We start from the raw sequence: 21,733 nt of genomic DNA, 5'->3' as shown, positions 1-21,733 counted from the left end.
AGAGAGAGAGAGAGAGAGTGTGTATTCATGTTCAAAGCAAGAGATTCATGTTCAAAGCAAGAGATTTTAGATTCAGGTTCAGTTCTGGTTCACTGAAGAAGTACCAGTACCAGTGTTTGTTCAACTTTCATTCAACTCCCTATTCTGATCCCAGTTTCTGAGATCTGCTTCCAATCTCTTAACTGTAGTTACTGACTGTGTTGATGTGAAATCTGCATTGTCTTGTCCAGATGGCCATTGCAGCATCTAACTGTAAGTGCCTAGAATTAGGGATGTGCGGACTGGTCCGGGGGTTGGTGGTCAAACCGAATCACCCCCACCCCCGGTTCCGTCATACCGGAACCAGACCGCCGGGTCTGGTCCGGCAGGTCCGCGAACTTAAAAATTTTTTTTTAAGTCAGTTAAGTACCTGTAGCCCCTTCGGGGGGCTTGCTGAAGCCGCAGGGGGGTCCGTACGGGTTCCCTCTGCCCCCGCCAGCCTTCGTCATCACCGCCACGGCCGGGTAAGTAATGCCTTTTCAGCCCTTTTGGGCCTCCGTAAGATTGAGCGGCTGCCATTTTGCTGGCTGCCACGCATGCGCAAATGCCCTCTGCACTCACAGAGAGGGGAATTTTGATGACTGTTACACCACACAGTTAAACCACAGGAGGTTGAAACCACAACACAGGGAGTAAAAAAGCAACACACACACACTCATATCCCTTAGCCAACATTTCCGTTGCATTCACACTATGTACCAAAATCCACCTACAAGACGGGATGAGAATACTAACATACCAACTTGATTCTTTCACTACTGATAACCTCTTGAAATTAACTCTGCTGAGTTTATCTATCTATCTATCCATCCCCCCCCCCCCGCGGCTTCAGCAAGCCCCCCAAAGGGGCTACAGGTATTTAATTGACTTTTTTAAAAAAAAAATTAAGTTTGTGGACCGTTCTGGGACCGGACTGGACTGGGGGGTGGGTTTGATGGGGGGCCAGACCAGACTGGCTCGGTTCTGTTCAAGGCCAGTCTGAACCGGGCCAGAGAGTTCCGTGCACACCCCTACCCAGAATTGCCCCATAGAAAGTCAGATTCCCTTTTTCCTGGCAGATTCAGTCCTAAAGTTTGCATAGCTCATTTCTGTTGATACAAGTTGTGTTAATGGCAAGATATAGATCCCCTTTCTGTCTATAAATGACACTACAATTTTTGGGGGGGTAGGGGGTAGGTGTGTGAGGGGAAAACACAACACAAGGCCAATGTGCTGCATTGTGCCCATGCTACCAGTGGTGCTTCAAGACTATATTGTGAGTCTTACATATTGAAGTTCCCAGGATAGACACCTAACAAATAAGAAAGGTCTATAGAGCTCATAGTTATTCCCCTTTAGCATCAAAAGCTGCGATCTGCTCATAGGTAGTTTTCAATCTCATTGAAATCAGTAGAATGGGGATCTTGTGCACATAATTTTAGCTAAAGAACTAAGCTTTCTTATACAGTTGCTGAAATACACATAGATGCAATAGAGTGGTTTTCTGTATAGGTGTGATGTGCTTTTACATTAAAACATTGAGAGTTCCTTGCCACCGAAGATTGTACCATGTAAAATTCATCTAGAATAGAGGAAACTGTTCAGACTGCATCTGGAGCCAAAGCCATAATAATCATAATTAGTCGTATGTTTCTAGATACTTGCACTCTCCCTGGAGAGAAAGTGAGAGAGTTAAATGATATTCTGTCAAGATGGCATAAAAGTCTTGCATCTGCGGGTTCTTTTTGGCAGGAATTACATTTCAGTGCAGTGCATCGGTCTTTGCTTTCTCAGTGACAGTAATGACAGTGGAGATTAGAAATATCTCAGAGAGATGCTGCAGCAGAAAGTGACTATAGAAAATAATAGAAGGCAAAATTTACCAGGATGTTTTTCTGGACAAGCTCCGTTGTAGTGATAGTCAGGCTTTAGGGAGGACTAGAGCTTGGCTTAGTCAGAGTAAATGTTTGGAGGGTGGACTTCGCCAAATAAGGAAGAAAGCCTGGGAGAATCAGATCCCTCTGGCCCAGTCCCGATTGAGGGGCAGGGTTTACTGGAAAACAGCTTATAGAGAAGTAGGGGAGAGGTTTGTAGAGTTCTGTTCTTCCCTGGAGGCCTCGGAGTGAGGTCTGATCAGCAACTACTGTAGGGAAAAGGGAGACTAAAAGCCTTGGGCTGGGAATCAACTGGGAGTTCCTTACCTGGAAGTAAGTAGGAAAGAGAGGGGCCAGATTAGCAAGACGTGTCAGGGAATTTATTTTTATGTGCTTGGATCTGACTGCATGGTTCTTGTAATTCCTGGGGAAGGGTTTTATTTGAATGGAAGCAGCAGTTGTTGATGCCTCTGTTGTTTTCCTCATCATCCAGTTACCAGCCAGCATAGCGTAGTGGTTAGAGTGTTGGACTAGGACCAGGAAGAGATGAGTTCAAATCCCCATTCAACCATGAAACTCACTAGGTGACTTTGGGCCAGTCATGTATCTCTCAGCCTAACCTACCTCACAGGGTTGTTGTGAGGATAAACATAACCATGTTCACCACTCTGAGATCCTTGGAGGAAAAGTGGGATATAATTTTTAAAATAATAAACAAACAAACAAATAAATCCTTCTTGTTGTTATAGAGAGGCTGTTCTCACAAGTATCCAAGACTTAGATTCCGTATCTAAGGAAGCCCAGCCAAATATTGGCTGCTCGTAAGAACCACCAGGATCGCACCTCATCCAAGTGGTGCTTCAGTGGCAAACTCGCCTGTGGAGCTATCCTCCTAAATGAGGTTAAGGGAGCGAATGCTCCCTGTCTCCCATTTTCTTGATCATCTGCAGCACCGGCTACTTGTAGCCAGTGCTATAGCAGTGACAGGCGCCTGCCCATCACTGCTGGGATCCCCACAATTCACTGCACACTCGCATGGTACGTTGTTGGATTTCTGGGGGCCGGGATGATGCGTCCTGGCACCCAACTCTCTGCACTGTCTGGGCCAGCAGAGGGTCATCTGGGTGCACAGGTAGTGCCCCCAGCAAGGCTGACAGATCAGCTGCGGAGAAAGTAAGTTTGAGCAGCCTTCCCTAATTCCTGAACTCAAGCCCTTCTCACTGATTGTGAGAAAGGGCTCAGCGTGTCACTGCTTATGGGGTCCTGCCCTAGTCACATGCTCTACGACTGCTCAAGCCTTTGTAGGGAGGTGTTTTTCACTCTACTCTCCCAGAATCTGCTCATATAAAAAAGTGTATGGTGGCAGCCAACCTAGTACTCCTCACAGCTAGAGGAGGGATTTTGTATTGCCCCACTCTTTTGATGGTTAAAGTGTGCCGTCAAGTCGGTGTCGATTCCTGGCGACCACAGAGTCCCGTGGTTTTCTTTGGTAGAATGCCGGAGGGGTTTACCATTACCTCCTCCCGCTCAGTATGAGATGATGCCTTTCAGCATCTTCCTATATTGCTGCTGCCTGATATAGTACCAGCGGGGATTTGAACCAGCAACCTTCTGCTTGTTAGTCAAGCACTTCCCTGCTGCGCCACTTAAGTTACACCCATTGAAATGAAAGGGAGTCACACTAGAGCAGATAGTGGTTGTAGCTCTGTGACTTATCCATCTTGGCTTTGCCCATAACATGATTCCACAATTCTGCTCACCAGCCCTGCAATGGTAAGTATCCTATTGTCCTCTGGTGAGGATGAGAAGAGAAGCTCCACTTTCTTAAAATGTTTGGAGATAAATCCTACCACAGGCAGATTTATTTCCAGATATCTTAAAGTTATAGCAAAAACAATAAAATCCTCTGTCTAGGGCATAGGATTTGGTTACCATGGCCTAGATAAGTTGAGGGGGCCAAATATTTGTTCATGTCACTAAGCAGCATAGTTTACAGTCTCAGTGGTACAATATACACAGTTCTATGCACATTTCTTCAGAAGTTCTGTGTTTAGTGAGGCTTACTTTCAGGTAAGTGTGCATAGGATTGCAGTGCTAGATACATTTTCAGTTAGGGGAATAGAACACTAATCTTGACAAGTATTGAAATTTTGAGAAAATTATTAAAAATATTTCTATCTTTGCTTGTATGGAGAACACAATCACATTGGAGGATATGCTTAAAGTATGGGAATTGAATATGTGGTGGAGCCTGGAATTTCTCTGGTTTCACCATTTGCTTTTGTGTTCTGATCAAGAGAGAAGAGCTTATAAGAATTTAGAGCAGGAGTGGATTTGACTAATATAGATATGTTATTGATAAATGAGTATATAAGATACGGAAAACTTAAAAGTTTGATTCTGGAACTGTGCAGTTGTTGATTCCTGGGTATGCTAAAAAAAAGATAACATATTTATTCGATGGGGAGAAAGATTTAGTAATGGGAATAACTCAGGAAAACTGGGTAGATCTGTAGCTGAAAAATGTGGCCATTTCCTTTTGTGTTTCCCTTGGTTGCTTATAAGATTTTGTGTAGCTGGTATGTAACACCTGTGCTGATTCAACACATATATAAGAAAAGAATATTAGGGCGTGTTGGAAAGAAGCTGGAGAGAAAGGCACTTCTAAGCATACTGTATATGTTGGTCTTGTGGATTATGGCAAAAAATAGAGGAGCAGATTAAGAACATCTCAGCAGGCTATGATATTCCCCTATGCCCAAAATTAATCTTGTTGAATGTTGGTTGAAAAGGCACAGAAATTTAAACTTACCAAGATCTTTTAATTTACTTGTTAATAGCAGCAAAGTCATTTGTAGCCTTGATGCTGAGAAATATGTTTGGGTTCTTGAAACTACACAACAGGCATGCAAATACTGTATTAATGGCATTATGCAAAAGTGAAGGACTCTTATGAAGACAGCTTACAGTCTTAAAAAAGACAAGTAATTGTATTGATAATTGGCCTCACTTTCTGAGTTATCCAGAATGCGATAAACAAGAGTGGTCTAAGTCTGAGAATTAATGCATTATTTCTGTGTTATAAAGAGTGGAGATACTTATTTTGGTAATGTATATTGGGCTTCATTAAACTATCAGTAGGACTGGAGTTGTTATTTTGTAATTGTTACTGTATTGTTGTTGTGTTATGTGTTCCTTTCCTGTTTCTATGCAAGTTTTTCAGAGAAAAATCAATACATATAAGTGCAAAAAGGGGGAGAAAAGCATTTACACTGACTAATGTAAACACATTTCATGGGTTATCAAAACTTATGTAAGCAAATGCAATTATTCTACAAGTACAGGCTAGCAATCTTTTAAAACAGAGATTTAAGACCAGTATAGTAACCCAGTTTTGCATATTCCCACACGTATTTCCCACTCAGAAATAGGGTTGCCAACTTGGGACTTGTATAGAGGACATGCAGCTATTTGGGGGACCAAACAACATTTTTTTGCATGTGTTGTGGTGTCTGAAGTTCTGGAGAGCAGTTGGAAAATTTTGTTCACTCAGAACACTTTGCTGTCATGAGCAGCTTCTCTTCCTCCGTCTCCTTCCCTCCTTCTGACCATCTATCCAATGGGGAAGCCCGAGGGGAGGTTCTGCTTTAGTGTCAGGTTGCAGAGTCATGTGATGCAGGAGCACGAATAGGTGGGCCTGGCAGGTGCAGCTTGCTTCCTTCATGTGGTGGCGGCAGTGAGAAGTTAAGAGTTAGCTAACTAACTTTATTAAATTAGCACCTACCCCTGCTAACTGAGTAAAAAGGCACCTTTTAAAGTGTGAATCTCTTCTGTTTATCATGAGGAGAGCAACTGGCCCTATCCAACCCCAGCACAGCATTTCTTCAGTGGCTGATGCTGGTATTACCTTGTGTTTCGAAACCACTGTGAAACCTGTTGAAAAGCTGAATATAAATGTTTGTAGTCATAAAGAACAGTAAGCGAGTGGCTCATCAGCTTCACAGTGGTGACCTGTATTTATTCCCAAATTATCAAATTTTGTATCAAAATGTGCATATATAATACCAGTAAACATATGCAATTTTTATGCAAAGTGGAGACTTCTATGCAAAAGTTTGAAGAGTTTTTGGTAAACCTGTCCTCTATTTCCACTATTTTGGTGGTGGATATTGACTTTTTTCACCATCAGGACCTGGTAACCCTACTCAGAAGTAAGTCCACTATGTTCAGTGGGGCTTACTCCTAGGTAGGTATGCATAGGTTTGCAACTCTAGAGAAATGAAGGGTTTAGAAAGTGGCATGTTAAATTTATTTGACACTGGATAGGTGTAAACCATATGAAATCCAGATGTTTCTTCTGTGTTCTGTAAGGTAACAAACTCAGAGTTGATGAGAAGGAATTTCTGGATAAACAAATGGGAAAGCTCTGCTAAGTAGGATTTTTAAGAGCATGACTTTCCCCCAGCTGATGCCTTATCTGAGGACAAAACTATGTGTTTTGTTGAGGCTTCATAATTGGAACTCCCTGTGTCATTTTCTTCTTGGAAAAGCAGCCATGAGGGGCAGTTTAGGTTAAGGTTCTAGTGCAGGAGAATTGGGGTCAAACATTGCCTCTTGTGCTGATTCCCCAACTTCAATCTCCCTATAGATTTTATTAGTAATAAGGGGAGGAACGTGTGAACATGTTTTTTATGCCTGTAACTTTTCCCCTTTGAGGAAATAGCAGCATTATGGAGGTGAGCTGGACTACGGTCATCGGCCACGATGGGGTTAGACCCTCCACTCCTCTGTGCCGTGATGCTTACAAGAAAAAAAAACAATGATGTGAGGAGTTCTAGTAATGGAGCCCCAGCATAATGTATAGTTTGGTCCCTAGATTCAGATGTTTGTGTTGATGCACACCAGGGTCCCAGCTCACTAGGCAAGCAAGTGCTACCATCTCTCTCTCTCTCTCTCTCTCTCTCTCTCTCTAGATATATAGATATATATATACACACATACACATTTTAATATCCTGCTCTTCCTCCAGGGAGCCTAGAGCGGTGCACTACATACTTAAGTTTCTCCTCACAACCACCCAGTGAAGTAGGTTAGGCTGAGAGAGAAGTGACTGGCCCAGAGGCACCCAGCTAGTCTCGTGGCTGAATGGGGATTTGAACTCGGGTCTCCCCACTCCTAGTCCAGCACTCTGACCACTACACCACGCTATATAATATGCAATATAATATGGCCTAGAAAAGGCAGACAAGTATTAAGTTACACAACAAGTCTAAAAACTGACTTGCTGCAAATGCTCAGATGGAGCAAGGAAAAGGTACTGTCAATGTTAAAGTCACAGGTGAATGCTACGTGCTGCCTGTTCAAAACAAGCTGGGAAGTAACATCCATCTCTTTACATACATCCCATATTTTTTGCTAGCTTTTATAGCATGTTGGCAGCCACACGGCAATACAGGAGGACAATAAGGAATGATATTGAAAAGAAAAGGAAAAAAGCCCCCCTCATTACTTGTCTCAGTGTGTTGCAAAGTCCATTTCATTCTGTTTGTCTGCCAAGCTGTCATCTTTTCCTTGTGTTTTCCCACAGCTTCTGCTAAATAAATCCTTCAAGAAGCATTGTCTCAAAATTATGAATGCTAATTGTTCAGTGGTTTCAATTACTGCTAATTTGCATTGCAAAATTCAAATATTTTGCAAAGGGAGTGAGTGTTGTGGCTTGGTAGCCCCAAGCCTGAAACCAAACTACTTATTAACTACATTGGCCACGATCCAGACAAAATTAAGCACGTTTGAGTCCCACTTAAATACATGGGAACAATTTAAGTTTATCTTTCTCATAGAAATAAGGCAGTGGCACTTAAATGTGCTTGATATTTTGCACATGTTTGAGGAGATTATTTTTAGTGGGGGGAAACACCAGAGGGAAAGGGTTAAGAAAGCTTCTCTCACCTCATGCTGATCTTCTGCTTTAGACTGCAGCATCTATAGCTGTGTTTTATCAAAGGGAAACACTGTTGGGTACAGTGGTGTGTACAGTTTGACTCTAAGTCCATAGCTTTTCGTTCATTTGTTTGGGTCTTTGGAACTCTCACTTGCAGTCTGAAATGGTACGGCAATCTCATCTTTGTGAGGACTAAGCCTTAAATAACTCCACAGGAAAAATAAAGTTAAAAAAAGAATCTTGGAAAATCTATAGAATTGATAGGAAGGTCATAGCGGATCTGTTGTTTACAGGGGAAGGACCATAGCTAGGGGTGTAGCTCTAATTGAATAAGGCAGGGCATATGTCCCTGGGCCCCTCAGGGGACAGAGCAGTTAGGCAATAGTTAATTCTTCATTTCCCGCCTCCTGCCTCAATGGTGCGTTGCTGGCTTCTGATTGGAGGATTCATCTCGTCTTCAAGCCAAAGTATGTATTTATTTATTGTTCTATTTCTATACCACTTTTCATTAAAATAATCCCAAAGTGGGAGAGAGATAAGTTTATTCGGTCATTGACTAGCGGACATTTACAATAAACCAGTATGTGTTGTACAAATAATATAACAGAACCTGGCCATAACAGAGATAATATCAGTGTCCACATTAGTTAAAAGATAATTTCAATAAAATTCATCAGACTGGCCAGGCAAATTATCTAACATAGGAGAGATAAGTCTTAAACAGGGTTCACTATAAAAATCACAATAAAGAATAACATGCGAGGTGGATTCTATAACCCCTTTGCCACATGGGCAAAGTCGTAAAAATAGCGGAACTCCCTTAAACCTGCCTTCCAGTACTGCTGTAGGAAGAACAATTAAAAGAATGCACAATTAAAATACAAAAAATTACAGATATTAAATATAAAAACCAATATATCTCTATTTAAATGTTTAAAAACCTATGTAACACAAACACACAAAATACAAAGCAGCAGCAGTAAAAACTCTACTCTCATATAAAAGCCCGGGTGAAGAGTCATGCTTTATTTGTTTTCTAAAAACTGTGATGGAGACTGAGGAGGGATACCAGCTGGGAGAGGATTTCAAAGCCTGTGGACACTGACTGAGAGGGTCCCATCCCACGTGTACGACAGCCGAATCTCTCTCCCCGTTGGCATGTGAAGCAGAGCCCCGTCCGATTATCTTGTCAAGCGGGCAGAAACCCTTGGGAGCAGGCGGGCTTTAAGATATCCAGGGCCCTAACCGTTAAGGGATTTAAAGGTCAAAACCAGCACCTTGATTTGGACCCAGAAACAGATTGGTAGCCAGTGCAGCTCTTTCAGAACAGGTGTAATATGATCCTAACAGGCAGCTCCAGATAAAATCCTAGCATTTTGCACTAGCTATAGATTCCGAATGTTCTTCAAGGGCAGTCCCATGTAGAGCACATTACAGTAATCTAGCCGTGGTGTGATTAAGGTTTGGGTAGCTGTGACCAGGTCTGCCTTCTCGAGAAAGGGATGCAGCTGGCTTACTAGACAAAACTGTGAAAAAGCACTTCTGGCCACCGACTCAAACTGAGCATCCAAGAGCAGAGCCGGGTTCAGCAATACTCCCAAGCTGTGCACTTGCTCTTTCAAGGGGAGTGCAACTCCATCCAGAACTAGTCAAATCCCTTCATCCCGGTAGGCTTTCTTGCTTACCAACAGCAACTGTTCCCTTTCAGAGGGAATACTGGACAAGATGGTATCCAAGGCACATCTGCCAGAACTGCCAAAATCCTGGTGTGCAAATAGGCACGGATGCAAGCAATATATGCTAAAAAATGTTTCTGGGGCAGGGAAATGTGTGCACACAGATGTCTTTGTGAAGTGTCTGTGTGGATGGGGAGTATGTGATATTATCTGAATAGGCTCGAGAGAAATGGTATGCAGAAAATGTTTTCTTTTTTATCATGTTCTTACAGTTCTTCTGCAGTAAAAATCAGGGAGGCAGGCAGGGGGAGGCAAATCTTTGGCATAGGACCCATGGGGCAGATCACCTTTTGTCCCATGGCTCACTCCAACCTTGCTACACTCCTGAACATAGCTCAGTGATGAAGCATGTGCTTTGTTTGTAGAAGATTCAGTTCCTGGCACCTCTAGTTTTAAGAAAAAGAGCACAGGTAGCACTGGCCAGACATATTTCTACCTGAAAATTCAGGCAGAAATTCTCAGGCTTTTAGTTTATAGTTTTAAAGCTTCAGGTTTTAGAGTTTGTATTTGTATTTTTTAATTTAGAGAGCCAGCGTGGTGTAGTGGTTAGAGTGCTGGACTAGGACCGGGGAGACCCGAGTTCAAATCTCCATTCAGCCATGAGACTTGCTGGGTGACTCTGGGCCAGTCACTTCTCTCTCAACCTAACCTACTTCACAGGGTTGTTGTGAGGAGAAACTTAAGTATGCAGTACACCACTCTGGTGGTTTTTTGTTGGTTTTTTGGTGAGCCAGTGTGGTGTAGTGGTTAGAGTGCTGGACTAGCACCAGGGAGACCTGAGTTCAAATCCCCACAGAATGCCGGAATGTTTTAAAGAACTTGATGGACTCAACTCAGGAGCCATTCTGGTCTACTGAGGGTGTGTCCCATGAGCTATATATTTTTTCATATTCCCTTATAAACTTGTTTGGCTGTAAAAGGAGACTGAAATCACATTTCAGGAATATCAGCAACTGATAAGGGCGTGGACAACGGATTTAGAGAATAAAATTCTCTATAGCAAAAAAAAACCCCAAAATGATAGTGAAAGACATAGTTCTCCTGTTTGGGAATTAATGACACAGTTTATAAAATTAATGAATTAATGACACAGTTTATAAATGTCACGCTGTCATCATCCTTATGAATTTCAAGCAAAGCTCTGTACAGATTTCTGGACATTAATATTTGTAGGGTTCTTGGAAACTTGGTGCTACTTATTATAACAAAGAACCTTTACATTGACCTTAACGTGTGTGATATAATGAGATGGCTTTTCATTAGAAGAATACATTTTAAACGCCAAGTAGAGGGAGAGACATTTTTTCAGAATGTTTTTTCAATTTTTATCGGTTATTCAACTGCCCTACTTACCAGAGAGAAAGCTGTTACCTTGGTTAGCTCATAGAAGTGCTTTTTGTATCTTGCCTTCATATATCTTCGCAATACAAGCTTGAATCATAGGAATTTAATACGTTTTTGATACCCCAGAGTAGGTTTGCTCATTTCTTCACACTCAGAGGGGAGACTGGCAGAAAAGAAAAGAAGCAAATACCCTCTCCCCACCACCAAAACATAAACTAAACCTCCTAGATTTTAGAGAGGTGCTTTCTCTCTGCCTTGAAGATCTCTTGACTTTCATATAGAGATCTTAATCTGGAATGTGGTGATATGGCATGCACATGGTAGGGGTGTGCACTGACCATGTCCGATGGGTCGGTCTGAATTCGGACCAAACCGCCACTCCATGATCCAGTTCATTGGACCAACCAGCTGGGCCGATCAAACTGACGAACCTGTTCAGAGCTGTTTGAGATCAAACCTCTCAAACCACCCAGTTTGCAGTAGACAGGTTCGACCGCGAACTGGTCCATGCACACCTCTAACACATGGCTGATACTGGAACTGGCAGCCTTGTGTCCCTGCCTCCTCCTTCCTCCAGAAATGTCGAATAATACAAAACATCTGATGTGGTGCCATCATGTTTCCTTGTCCCCAGAAGTGGCAGCCAATGAAGTATAGTTATGGCAGGGAAGTTCCCAAAATGCATCATGTCATGGACACATACCAGAACTGAGAGCCTGAGGCCCCCAAAATGGCACCTTCAGGACCTAGAAGAGCCATACCCTCCCACATCATTGCATTCCTGGTTATCTGCACACTAGTGCTTGCCCTAGGTTAGACAGAATCATATAGAGAAGAGGAAAAGTTCCAAACTTTTAACCAGAAAGCTGCCCATTTAAGGCTTCCACAATCCAGGCAGGCAGATGAAACCCAAGAGTAGTAACCTGAGCTCAGTGGCATTTAAGAGCTCAATCTACCTCTGATTGCCACCAGAGCAACTTGTCCCTTGGAGATGTTCTTGGTAGCTGCCTCGATTTGCCACCTTCCAGACCTTGTGGGTTCTTGTCTACAGGATGAAACAGAACTTTAAAAAGGGATTAGGCAAATTAATGGAGGACGCATCTAGCTATCAGCCATGATATCTAAACGGAACCTCTATATTCTGAGACAGTATATCTCTGAAGTAGAGGTGTTGGCATATAAACAGCAAAGGAAAGACTATTGCCTTCATTCCCTGATTGGGAACTTCTTGAGGCATCTGGTTGAAAACACAGTGCTAGACTAGAAGAACTCTTGGTCTGATCTAGCAGGGCTCTACTTATGTTATTAAGTGTTGGTCAAAAGGAAATACCCTGTGCTGTAGGGGGTGGGGGGAACAATCACAGCAGTAAAACCTAGAGATACTGGTTTGTAGTAAGCATCACATGATAGTGATCAAATAGAAAAATGGAACAATGATAAGAAAGGGATCCTATTATCAAAACATATAGAAATGTTGTGTCAGTCTTTGCAGTAGTCATGGTAACAATGTCATAGTGGAAAATCAAGTCAAACTAAGAGAGAGATGCCAGATGATCTCCTAGATGAGGTGATGAAACTCATCAAGCACATGAAAAATAGAAAAGCATGATGAGGAGTATCAACTTTTAGCAAAAAAAAAAAAAGAGTATAATTTATGAAGACTCTTACAAGTTTTTAAAAGCAAAATGTAACATTAAACCAAGCAAATTGCCAGAACACAGAAGCCATAATACTATATGTAAAAGAAAAAGGAGGATAAAGGTTATTTGAATCACTACGGGCCATTCCCCTGAAGAAACGTGTTCATCATTCAAAATTCAACAGCTCCATGCAAACTCTCATCACTTCTGCATTCTTAATTCAGTTTAATGTGGGCCTTGGATATTATCATGCATTCATTTTTGTTATTAGCTGGACTGCATTGTGGATATTGTAGTTTTAAATCTTATGTTCTTGCTTAGAATGTATTAGGAGGTTCAGCATTCAACATTTTAATGGACCTTCTATGGGGGAAAGTGCCATAATGGGAGTAAACAACATTACAGGAGAACATCTGGCTTGGAACAGTAAACATAGAATGTAAATACAAAATGCTTGTTACTGTGGCGTGGAAAGCAATAATCCTAGGATGATTTATCAAAACATCCTAGATAAAGTACAGACTGTTTGTTAAAAGCACATGGTTAAGGCTGCCTGGTCATTCCAAACAATATTCTGAATAGATTTAAGTGCATAATTTTACATGAATTCTCTATTGATGAATTTCAGTTGTACCCTGAGGGTATTCAGTTGGGCTGACTTGGTTGCTCCATAGTAGGCAGAAGGTATTAGGATGGTTTCATCTCTCTACTCCTGCTTACATCCTGCCTTTCCACTTCTTTTCATCTAGTGCCAGGACTATGCTTCTTTTGGAACGGTGGCTATTTCTGTTGTGGTAGCATCAACCCTCATGGTTGTGCTGCTGCCTCCTGAGCCAGTTTGCAGTACCACATCTTGTGACATTGTGCTAGTGGAGCATACCACATGCTGGATCTTATCCACTTATCTGCAGATCAGGGCTAGCTCCAGGGTTGGCCAGATTAGGCACCGGCTAGGGGCCCATATCCATCAGAGGACACACTGGCCAACACCTGGAATCTGAGTGCCCATCTTTGTGTTAAATAAATATTGCTATTTATTTAACACATCTTTGTGTGGTAGGTATGTCAACCAACAGAAAAGTCTCTTGTCTGAGTCATTTCCATCTCTGCCTTCTCTCATTACCCATCTTACATCCCTTTCCTCCAGAGACTCCATGTGATGATACAGGGCCTCTGGGGGAAAAACCCCATTCACAGATTTGGAGGATGGGAGGAGATGTCCACAGACCTGGATTATCTTGTCCCTGTTGCGGCAGTGTCTCCACTACTGAAGAAGGAGCAACTCTGTGTTACTGCCTACTGCTGCCCAATATACTCCTCCACTAGGTCTTGCAATCTTACCAGGCAATAGTGAGCAGAAGCGGTAGATGTTTCTCCTTTAGTGGTGGAGCCATTTTAGATTTCCCATACACCACCCCCAGACAGACTTCAGAATGCTGGGGCATCTGAGAACTCCAAAATGGTGACACTCTAGCTATGAGAGGGAGCACTTGAGCATCCGTTGTCCAATATGTTTTCCCAGGCAGTGAGGACTATTGTGTACCATTGAGGGGAGAGCAGAGCCTTTAAGTGCACCACAGGAGGAAGAGAGCAGGGACCCAACATACCATCAGGGAGGGGAGAGAGTGGGGTCCTAACCCACCATCAGGAGACAGAGGCACAGCTCAAGTGAGCCCACTGCAATCTGATACCAGCCCTGGTAGTGATTGTTAGAATGCAGTGGTTGGATTATTTATGCAATCTTAGTGAGAATATGTATTAATATATGCAAACTGGGATTGAAAGAGGTGGTGTGTGTGTGTGTGTGTGTGTGTGTGTGTGTGTGTGTGTGCGCGCGCACACACACGTGCACATGCATGCACGTACAGCTCTTTCGTACATGCTGCATGGTGTGTGTACACCAATTTCCCTTCTGATTGAAGCCTCTCAGGCCTTCTAGAATACCACTTCAGAGGACTTCCTGATATTTGGTTGTGGGGGAAAGGGGGAACTGAAAAGCCCATGTGCAACCATTTGGATCCTTTCCACAGTATCCAAAAGGAATTCTGCTACCTTACGATGTTATCTGACACCTGTATGAATGTTCTAGAAAGATTTATTTTAACTTTTGATTTAAAAATAACTAAAAACTAGCCTGCATTTTATTTTCTTTCTTTGGTATTTCATACAGTCATAGGAACTGAGATCCAACACCTATTTTATATTGGATTGCCTAATATAACTTTAATCCAGAAGTTTCCTTTTTTCCAGGAATTAAGTGTTAGTGGATCAGATATGGGCAGGAAGCCTATACTTTATAGGTCAGTTTTTAAGGCGTTCTTTGTGTGTTTTAGCATTGCTTTATTATGGTAACTTTCTAAATTTAAAGTTTCATGGAAACCGCTTGCAAAGAAAGATAATACACTTTCAAAATGATTTCAAAGCCAAATCGTACCTTCAGAAGTTCCTGAATTTTAGAATTATAGAACAAAGCATAAAGGGTGCTTTTAACTGCAGTGAAGCCTATGTTAGACAGCCATTCCAGTAGGTAGCCCTTTTTCTTCAAGAATACCCTTTCAATTATTCCCTAGGTTTTCTGTACAGTTTTGTGCAATATTTAGTCCAAAAAGATCAATCTCTGCAAGGAAACTGATTTGTCCTGCTCCTTTGGGTTTCCACATAAGAGAGCTATAATATGCATTGTGATTACTTGTACTTGTAGAGACATGCAATGTGAGTGTAAGGTTTAATGCTGAGCTTACTAAAATATGTTGTAGTACTCCCACTGATTTCATTGGAGGCAGATTGGAACTCTAATGTCCAGCTCTAGCAAACTATGATAGGCCTGTTAGAACTGGAGGTATAACAACCCCAAAGAGGTGGTTGCCCTGCCAGCATTCCTGTTTACATCTCTGTATACATAGGCATTACTTTGTTTCGATACACTCATGCTGGGCAGGGAAAATCCAGTCTGTGGGTAAACTTGGCTTTTGGAATGACTGAATACAGACTATGAGCTTCTGTCAGAATCTCAGGCTCGTTGCCCCCAGGCGTGTGCAGCGGTGATGCTGAGATAATGACCTGACTGGAATCATGTGGGAGGCTTTGTTTGTATTAAGGGGTGTCCTCTGTAAACATAGCCACCTATGGCACAGCGGGGAAATGCTTGACTAACAAACAGAAGGTTGCCAGTTTGGATCCCTGCTGGTACTATATCAGGCAGCAGCGATATAGGAAGATGCTGAAAGGCATCATCTCAGACTGCGCGGGAGGGGGCAATGGTAAACCCCTCCTGTATTCTACCAAAGACAACACAGGGCTCTGTGGGCGCCAGGAGTCGGAATCGACTTGCCGGCACACTAACTTTACATTCTGTAAGCATAATGCTCCTTGTAATGCTCATCTGTAAGCATAATGCTCCTTGGAGAGGAGAGCTGGTAGCAAGCAATACTTCTTCCATTAGCTAAGCAGGGGCCACCCTGGTTGCATTTGAATGGGAGGCCAAATGTGAGCACTCTAAGATATTCCCTCAGGGGATGGAGCCGCTCTGGGAAGAGCAGAAGATTCTGCTCTTCCCTGGCTTCTCCAAGATAGGGGTGAGAGATTCCTGCCTGCAACCTTAGAGAAGCCACTGCCAATCTGTGTAGACAGTACTGAGCTAGATAGACCAATGATCTGACTCAGTATATGGCAGCCTCCTATGTTCCTATGATGTACCAATGACTATCCAGATTCCTGTGATGGCTGTGACACATTTTTCAAACTTCTACTATCATGGGAATCACGGTCACCATGGAGGCAGTGGCCAGGCCAGTATTCTGCTTGAGAGCACATGGCAACTGCCTGATTATCCCTATCCAGAAAGAGGGATCTGCAGGTGGAAACAGGTGTTCCCTCATGGATCTCTCCTGCCCTCATATCAGTGATCTTCATTATTTTTTCAAGCAGGGTCCACTTAGAAAGAAAGAAAGATTCTCCCTTGTGAGAGCCATTTCCTACTGCTCCAACCTCTGCTCAGTGCTAGGTTCTCCCAGTGTTCTGTCTCTGTGTTGGGTGGGGTGTGTGTGTGCTCCAAGAATAGCAGAGCACAGCCCCAGCACCATTGTGGAAGGCATGAAGACAGAGTGCACATGGAACACTGGGAAGGGTAGTCCTTCTTAGTGCTTTCCCATATGACTCTGTATGCTGAGAAGAACTACACTTCCCAGTGCTCTGTGTGTGCCTTCTGAGATGGTTCCATTTCTCTTAAAGATTCCTACCTCATTACTCAGGATCCCCACAGCATAATGCTGGGCAAAGTGCAACATTATTCAGTGGAAATGGTCATCTCTACATGGTGGTTATGGAGCTGTGCAGAATATTCTGTTTGACTGAAGCTTCACATAGGCTTAATAAACTATTAGGGAGTTGCCCTAAGAGTTGATGAGAGCCACCACTGGCTCCCAGGCCTTGCGATGAGGAACAAGGTCTTTTGCAAAAGACTGTGGTGTGAATGTGAATGTGTTGCAGGGAGAGAACCTTGAATCTTGTACCTCACCTACAAAGAATTTCGTTGTCAATATGGCAGTTACTCAGAAAGTAGCCTCTCTGGCTTTTGCTTTGACATGTTTGGGATTGTGCAACTCACCAATGTATATTTTAATTTGTAAACTGCTTCAGCTACTATGCATAATGTATAGATTTTGTTATGACTAATAAACAAAGTGCTGCTGCACTTCATATGCAATGGAATGGTACACACAGAGCACTCGGAAGTGTAGTTCTTCCCACCATATAGAGTCATATGGGGAAGAGCATAGCTCCACATGCATGCCCCCTAACAGATGATTAATGCTGTTGGCTGTGAAAGCCCAATCACCTATTAAGCTAGGAGAGGAGGGCATGGATGCCAGACTCAGTCCAGGTACTTTTCCCTGGACCACCTAAAAATGCTCTCAGAGCTGAACAAAGTAGCTGATAATCTGTTGGGTAGAAGGGAGAGATGAGGGACATTTCATAGTATGGACTGGATTAATTATAGCAGGCACTGCCATGTAAATTCTTTGTGGAATTTTGTGAGCTTGAACTCCTCCCTCCCTCCCTTTTCTATTCCGCCCCATACAAAAATGTCCCTGGGCGGTGTACAGTCTAAAAAACCATTAAAACATTGACACAAAACAATTTAAAAATACAGATACAAATGCTAAAACCTGAAGCTTTAACAATATAAACTAAAAGCCTGACTAAACAGGTATGTTTTTAGGTCCTTCTTAAAATCATTGAGAGAAGGGGAAACTCCTAATTTCATTAGGAAGTACATTCCAGAGGCCCGGGGCAACTCTAGAAAAGGCCCGGTTTTGAGTTGCCACCAGCTGAGCCCATGGCAACTGCAACTGGACCTCCCCAGATGATCTCAAGAGACAGTGGGCTTGATGAAGAAGAAGGTGCTCTCTTACTGTAAATACCATTCTAGATTGTTTGTAGCTATTCAAGAATACCACAAGTGCCCTTTTGTGGAACAAGGGGTCTGTGGCCATGTTCTCTTGGGTGAGGAAGTTAAGCATCACCTGCCTCTTGCCCAACAGTTTTCAGGACCCACTTGAAATCTGACCTGGGGAAGACCCTTTCAGAGTAGGAGGAGCACACCCCAGCCAAGGACCTTGGCCCCGTTGAAAGCCCCTGGATCAACAAACCTTGGGTGATTAAAACTGCCTACCCTTCCTGCAGTCACCCCTGCGGAGGCAGCATGGAGGTCTGTGGATGCAGTGCCTCCCCAGCAAGGCCTCTGTCCTGTCCCCAGAACCCTCTCCTTTGCCCCTGGGACTCCAGGAGCAGCGGCGATGCCATGCCATGATTGCCCTCCAACACCAGAGGCAAAGTGCTCACCTGGCAACTTAGGGCCTCCCTCCCAACAGGCCTACTTGGGAGGAAGAGGAAGCCGGCTCAGATATCTGTTTTGAATCAGGGCCAGACGGAGATTGGAAGAGTTCTTATGTCTCAGTGGCTTCTGGCTCCTCTATCTCTCTTTTGCCGGTTCGACAGCTCCTTTGAATTCTGCCTCCAGCTGCCACTGTGCTAGTGGGGACAGAAAGAACAAGAATCCTCTGCTTTTGAACAAAAGGGAGGAGTTGGGCAGGGGCTGATTCTCTTGTCCCCTTGCAACAGTCTCAACACCTTGCAGCGATTTAAAACACCCATCAAGGCCAGACTGTGCATGACTCTGTTTGTGTGAATGCGAGCTTCCCTCAGGACTCCTCCCAATGGATATCCTGAACTGATAATATGCCTTTGAAGGAACTTGCCTTTACCCTGTGTCTACACTGCCGTGCATTAAATTGGACAAACAAACCTTATTATAACTCTTCTAACGTGAACAGTGGGGAGAAAGTGGCATTCCAGAGAGAAACAAGGTTAATTTTAAATGAATACTCACTGTTTCAAGGAAGATAACACTTTGAATTTGTCACCCTTGGCTGCATCTCATTAATGATTTTTTTGTAATATTTCATGAAACATTGCATATGTTCTGATTATCAATATTTCCCTGCATTTTGACCATTGAACAATATTCATCTTTTTTTTTAATGTCCATTAGCAAGACTGAATGAGCTTTCCTTTAACGGAAAAAATGATAAAGGAGAGTGCCAAAGTTTAAACAAAAGCAGATGATTATGATAGATTCTCTGGCAGGGAATACAAAGAAGCATTGCTACAAACCTCTGACTGAGTAGCTAGGAGTTACTTAAGAAGCAGCACAATAATTTCACCAGTAGAAATGTTTGCAAAATAACCTTTAAAACTAATAGACCACTCCACTTAAGCACTTCAAACCCAGCTGCACAGTGCTAGATGGATTCATAACACTCATAACTTGTTTAGAAAAGCCCCCCCCCTTTATTTTCTTCAGGTTCTGGGCTTTTTCAGGTACCATAGTTTTCTTGGGGTGACTGCTCAGCTATCTCTATTGTTGACCAGGCAAGCACAACTATTGTGCCTGTTTTACTGTGTGGATGGTGCTTCCATTATGGCAGGGCTGCTCAACTTCGGCCCTCCTGCAGATGTTGGCCTACAATTCCCATTAACCCAGGCTACTGGCCACTGTGGCTGGGGATTATGGGAGTTGTAGTTCAAAAACAGCTTGGGGGGCCTAAGTTGAGCAGGCCTGCATTATGGCATGGGCACCTATTGGATAGTACCGGTGACATCTCAACCTAGTATGTCCGTCACAACCTAGTATGCCGTACTGATATTTTATTTTATTTTAACTTTTGCTCACCCTGCCTTTATTTTATTGTTAGATGTACACTTATATTCTCTGGCCTTTATATCCACACCTGCTTTAAAACAAAGAAAAAGAAACATGTATATATTAAAGCAAAACTGTTCTTTCTCTTCTTCTGTTACATGAGGATGTGGATATTGCTTCCTGTGGTTAGCACTACAAAGCCTTTAGACAGAACGATTTTCATCACAGGAAAATAACAATCTTTGAAAATAGAACCTGCCCCCTCTTCCAGTGATTTAGAATTTCTCACTAAATCACTTTCACATCTATATTTTTCTACAAGAAAACTGCATTTTTGTGCTATCTTGAAGAAAGTTGCTCTAAACATTCATTTCAAACTGAAGCTGTATAAAGTTAGAAGATGCAAGTTAGAGATTTTTTTTTTACATTTACTTTTTGTGCATTGCCAATCTTATTATTGTGCATGGGTTATGGGCAAATCTAGAGGTGAGGGCATATCAAAATTTTCCATGCTGAAATTAGATATGCTCCTTCCTCTGGGTGTATTCAGACATTAGGCGGGGGGAAAGAACTAAGATATAAGAAGATGTATTTCTTGATTTGCCTGACTGTGATGGGATTTGTCTGAAATACTGTTGGGCTACTGGGCATAAACACATGTAAAGATTTATTTCTTCATCTGCTGTTGCAATTCTAAATATAATTTACTTCTTCTGAGCACATAAGCTGATCATTAGAAGGAAAAGATGTATTTCCTCCCCTGCCTAGTCAAATCTAGTTTTCCCCCTTTTGTTTTTGACTGCATCTAGATTTGTTTAAATTTGGCTCTATATGGGTTTGCATATATTTGAACTTCTCTATAAATATCCCATCAGTTGTGGTGGTATAGCGGGGAAGCAGCTTGCCTAGGGAGCAAGAGGCTGTTAGTTTGAATCCTCACGGGTGTGCTTCCCAGACTGTGCCTAGTAAATAGGCAGCAACGATATAGGAAGGTGCCGGAGGCGGAGGCTCACTTCAGTGACAATGGCAAAGGCGGCATAATCTCATACTGCATGGGAAACCACTCCTGTATTCTACCAAGAAAACCGCATGGCTCTGTGGTTGCCAGGAGTCAACACTGACACCATGGCACAATCTTTCCTCGCCTTTATAAATATCCCTGTTTTAAAAGAAATTAAAAAGTTTGCCACATCTTTACCACCTTCTTCAGCGGCATTCTGGGGGACTTGCAAAAAAGGAAGAAAGCTTTATAATGCCATGGCAAATTGTGAAATCTACTTCAGTTTTTATTTTGATTACACTATTTTTGTTCACCTTTTTTTGTAATGACTAGATTTTACTGGGCAGTACAAGAAATGCCCAGTTCCGTTGCTTGAATTTTCTGTAACAGAGAATGAAGCACATCCTTTATTCCAGTTTTACACGACTCATATGACTGTCCTTGTGATGAAGGGCATTTTCACATGAGAGGCTTAAAATAGTTATTGCATGAAATGATCTATAACACAAATGAGAACGTATTGGCTAGAATTTACTCTTGATTTACAAATAGTTCCCTTCTGCTAGGAATTGTAATTAATTGCAGGTGAACCTTCTTGTTTTATTTCATCCCTTCTGCTTTCGAACATTCACATATGGCACACATACCATGAGAAAGACACAGTGGAACTTTTTGCAGTTGTGTGTGCAAACCATTTGAGTGTATTTATCCTGAGCTCAATGCTTCTGTGTTGCAAGCTATCCAAGGGGAAATGGAGAGAGATGAGTAAAGTAATATGATTTCCCTACTTTTCTGGTGTATCACAGAGATTAGTTGTATAATAGTTGTTAATTGTTCTCAAGATGTATAGGTGTGTGTGTGAGGGGGTGGGTGGGAGAGGGAGGGAGGGGTAGATTAATGTTGCTTCCTTTATTATAGCCATACATCTCATTTTCTTCTTTTCAAGTGAGGTAGTTAAGCCTCTTGCAGTAAAACA

At 42.5% G+C, this 21,733-nt stretch overlaps 1 protein-coding gene across 7 annotated transcripts in view; it reads left to right on the top strand.

Moving 5' to 3' along the window:
• The window catches only part of ABTB3 (ankyrin repeat and BTB domain containing 3), a 448,319-nt gene that overhangs the window by 266,287 nt on the left and 160,299 nt on the right, over positions 1-21,733 (top strand). The window contains exon 1 of one of the 7 annotated variants that reach the window (XM_053258105.1): positions 8,121-8,300. The exons of the other annotated variants lie outside the window; for them this stretch is intronic. Within the exon in view, the coding sequence (XP_053114080.1) occupies positions 8,249-8,300 (52 nt within the window). The 5' untranslated portion in view covers positions 8,121-8,248. Of the gene's footprint in view, positions 1-8,120; positions 8,301-21,733 lie in introns of those variants that run through there. 7 annotated transcript variants of the gene reach the window in all.

This window comes from Hemicordylus capensis, chromosome 5, assembly GCF_027244095.1.
Source record: "Hemicordylus capensis ecotype Gifberg chromosome 5, rHemCap1.1.pri, whole genome shotgun sequence".
NCBI lineage: Eukaryota > Metazoa > Chordata > Lepidosauria > Squamata > Cordylidae > Hemicordylus > Hemicordylus capensis.
Note: the sequence above shows the minus strand (reverse complement) of the source record. Positions and strands in the feature narration are given on the sequence as shown.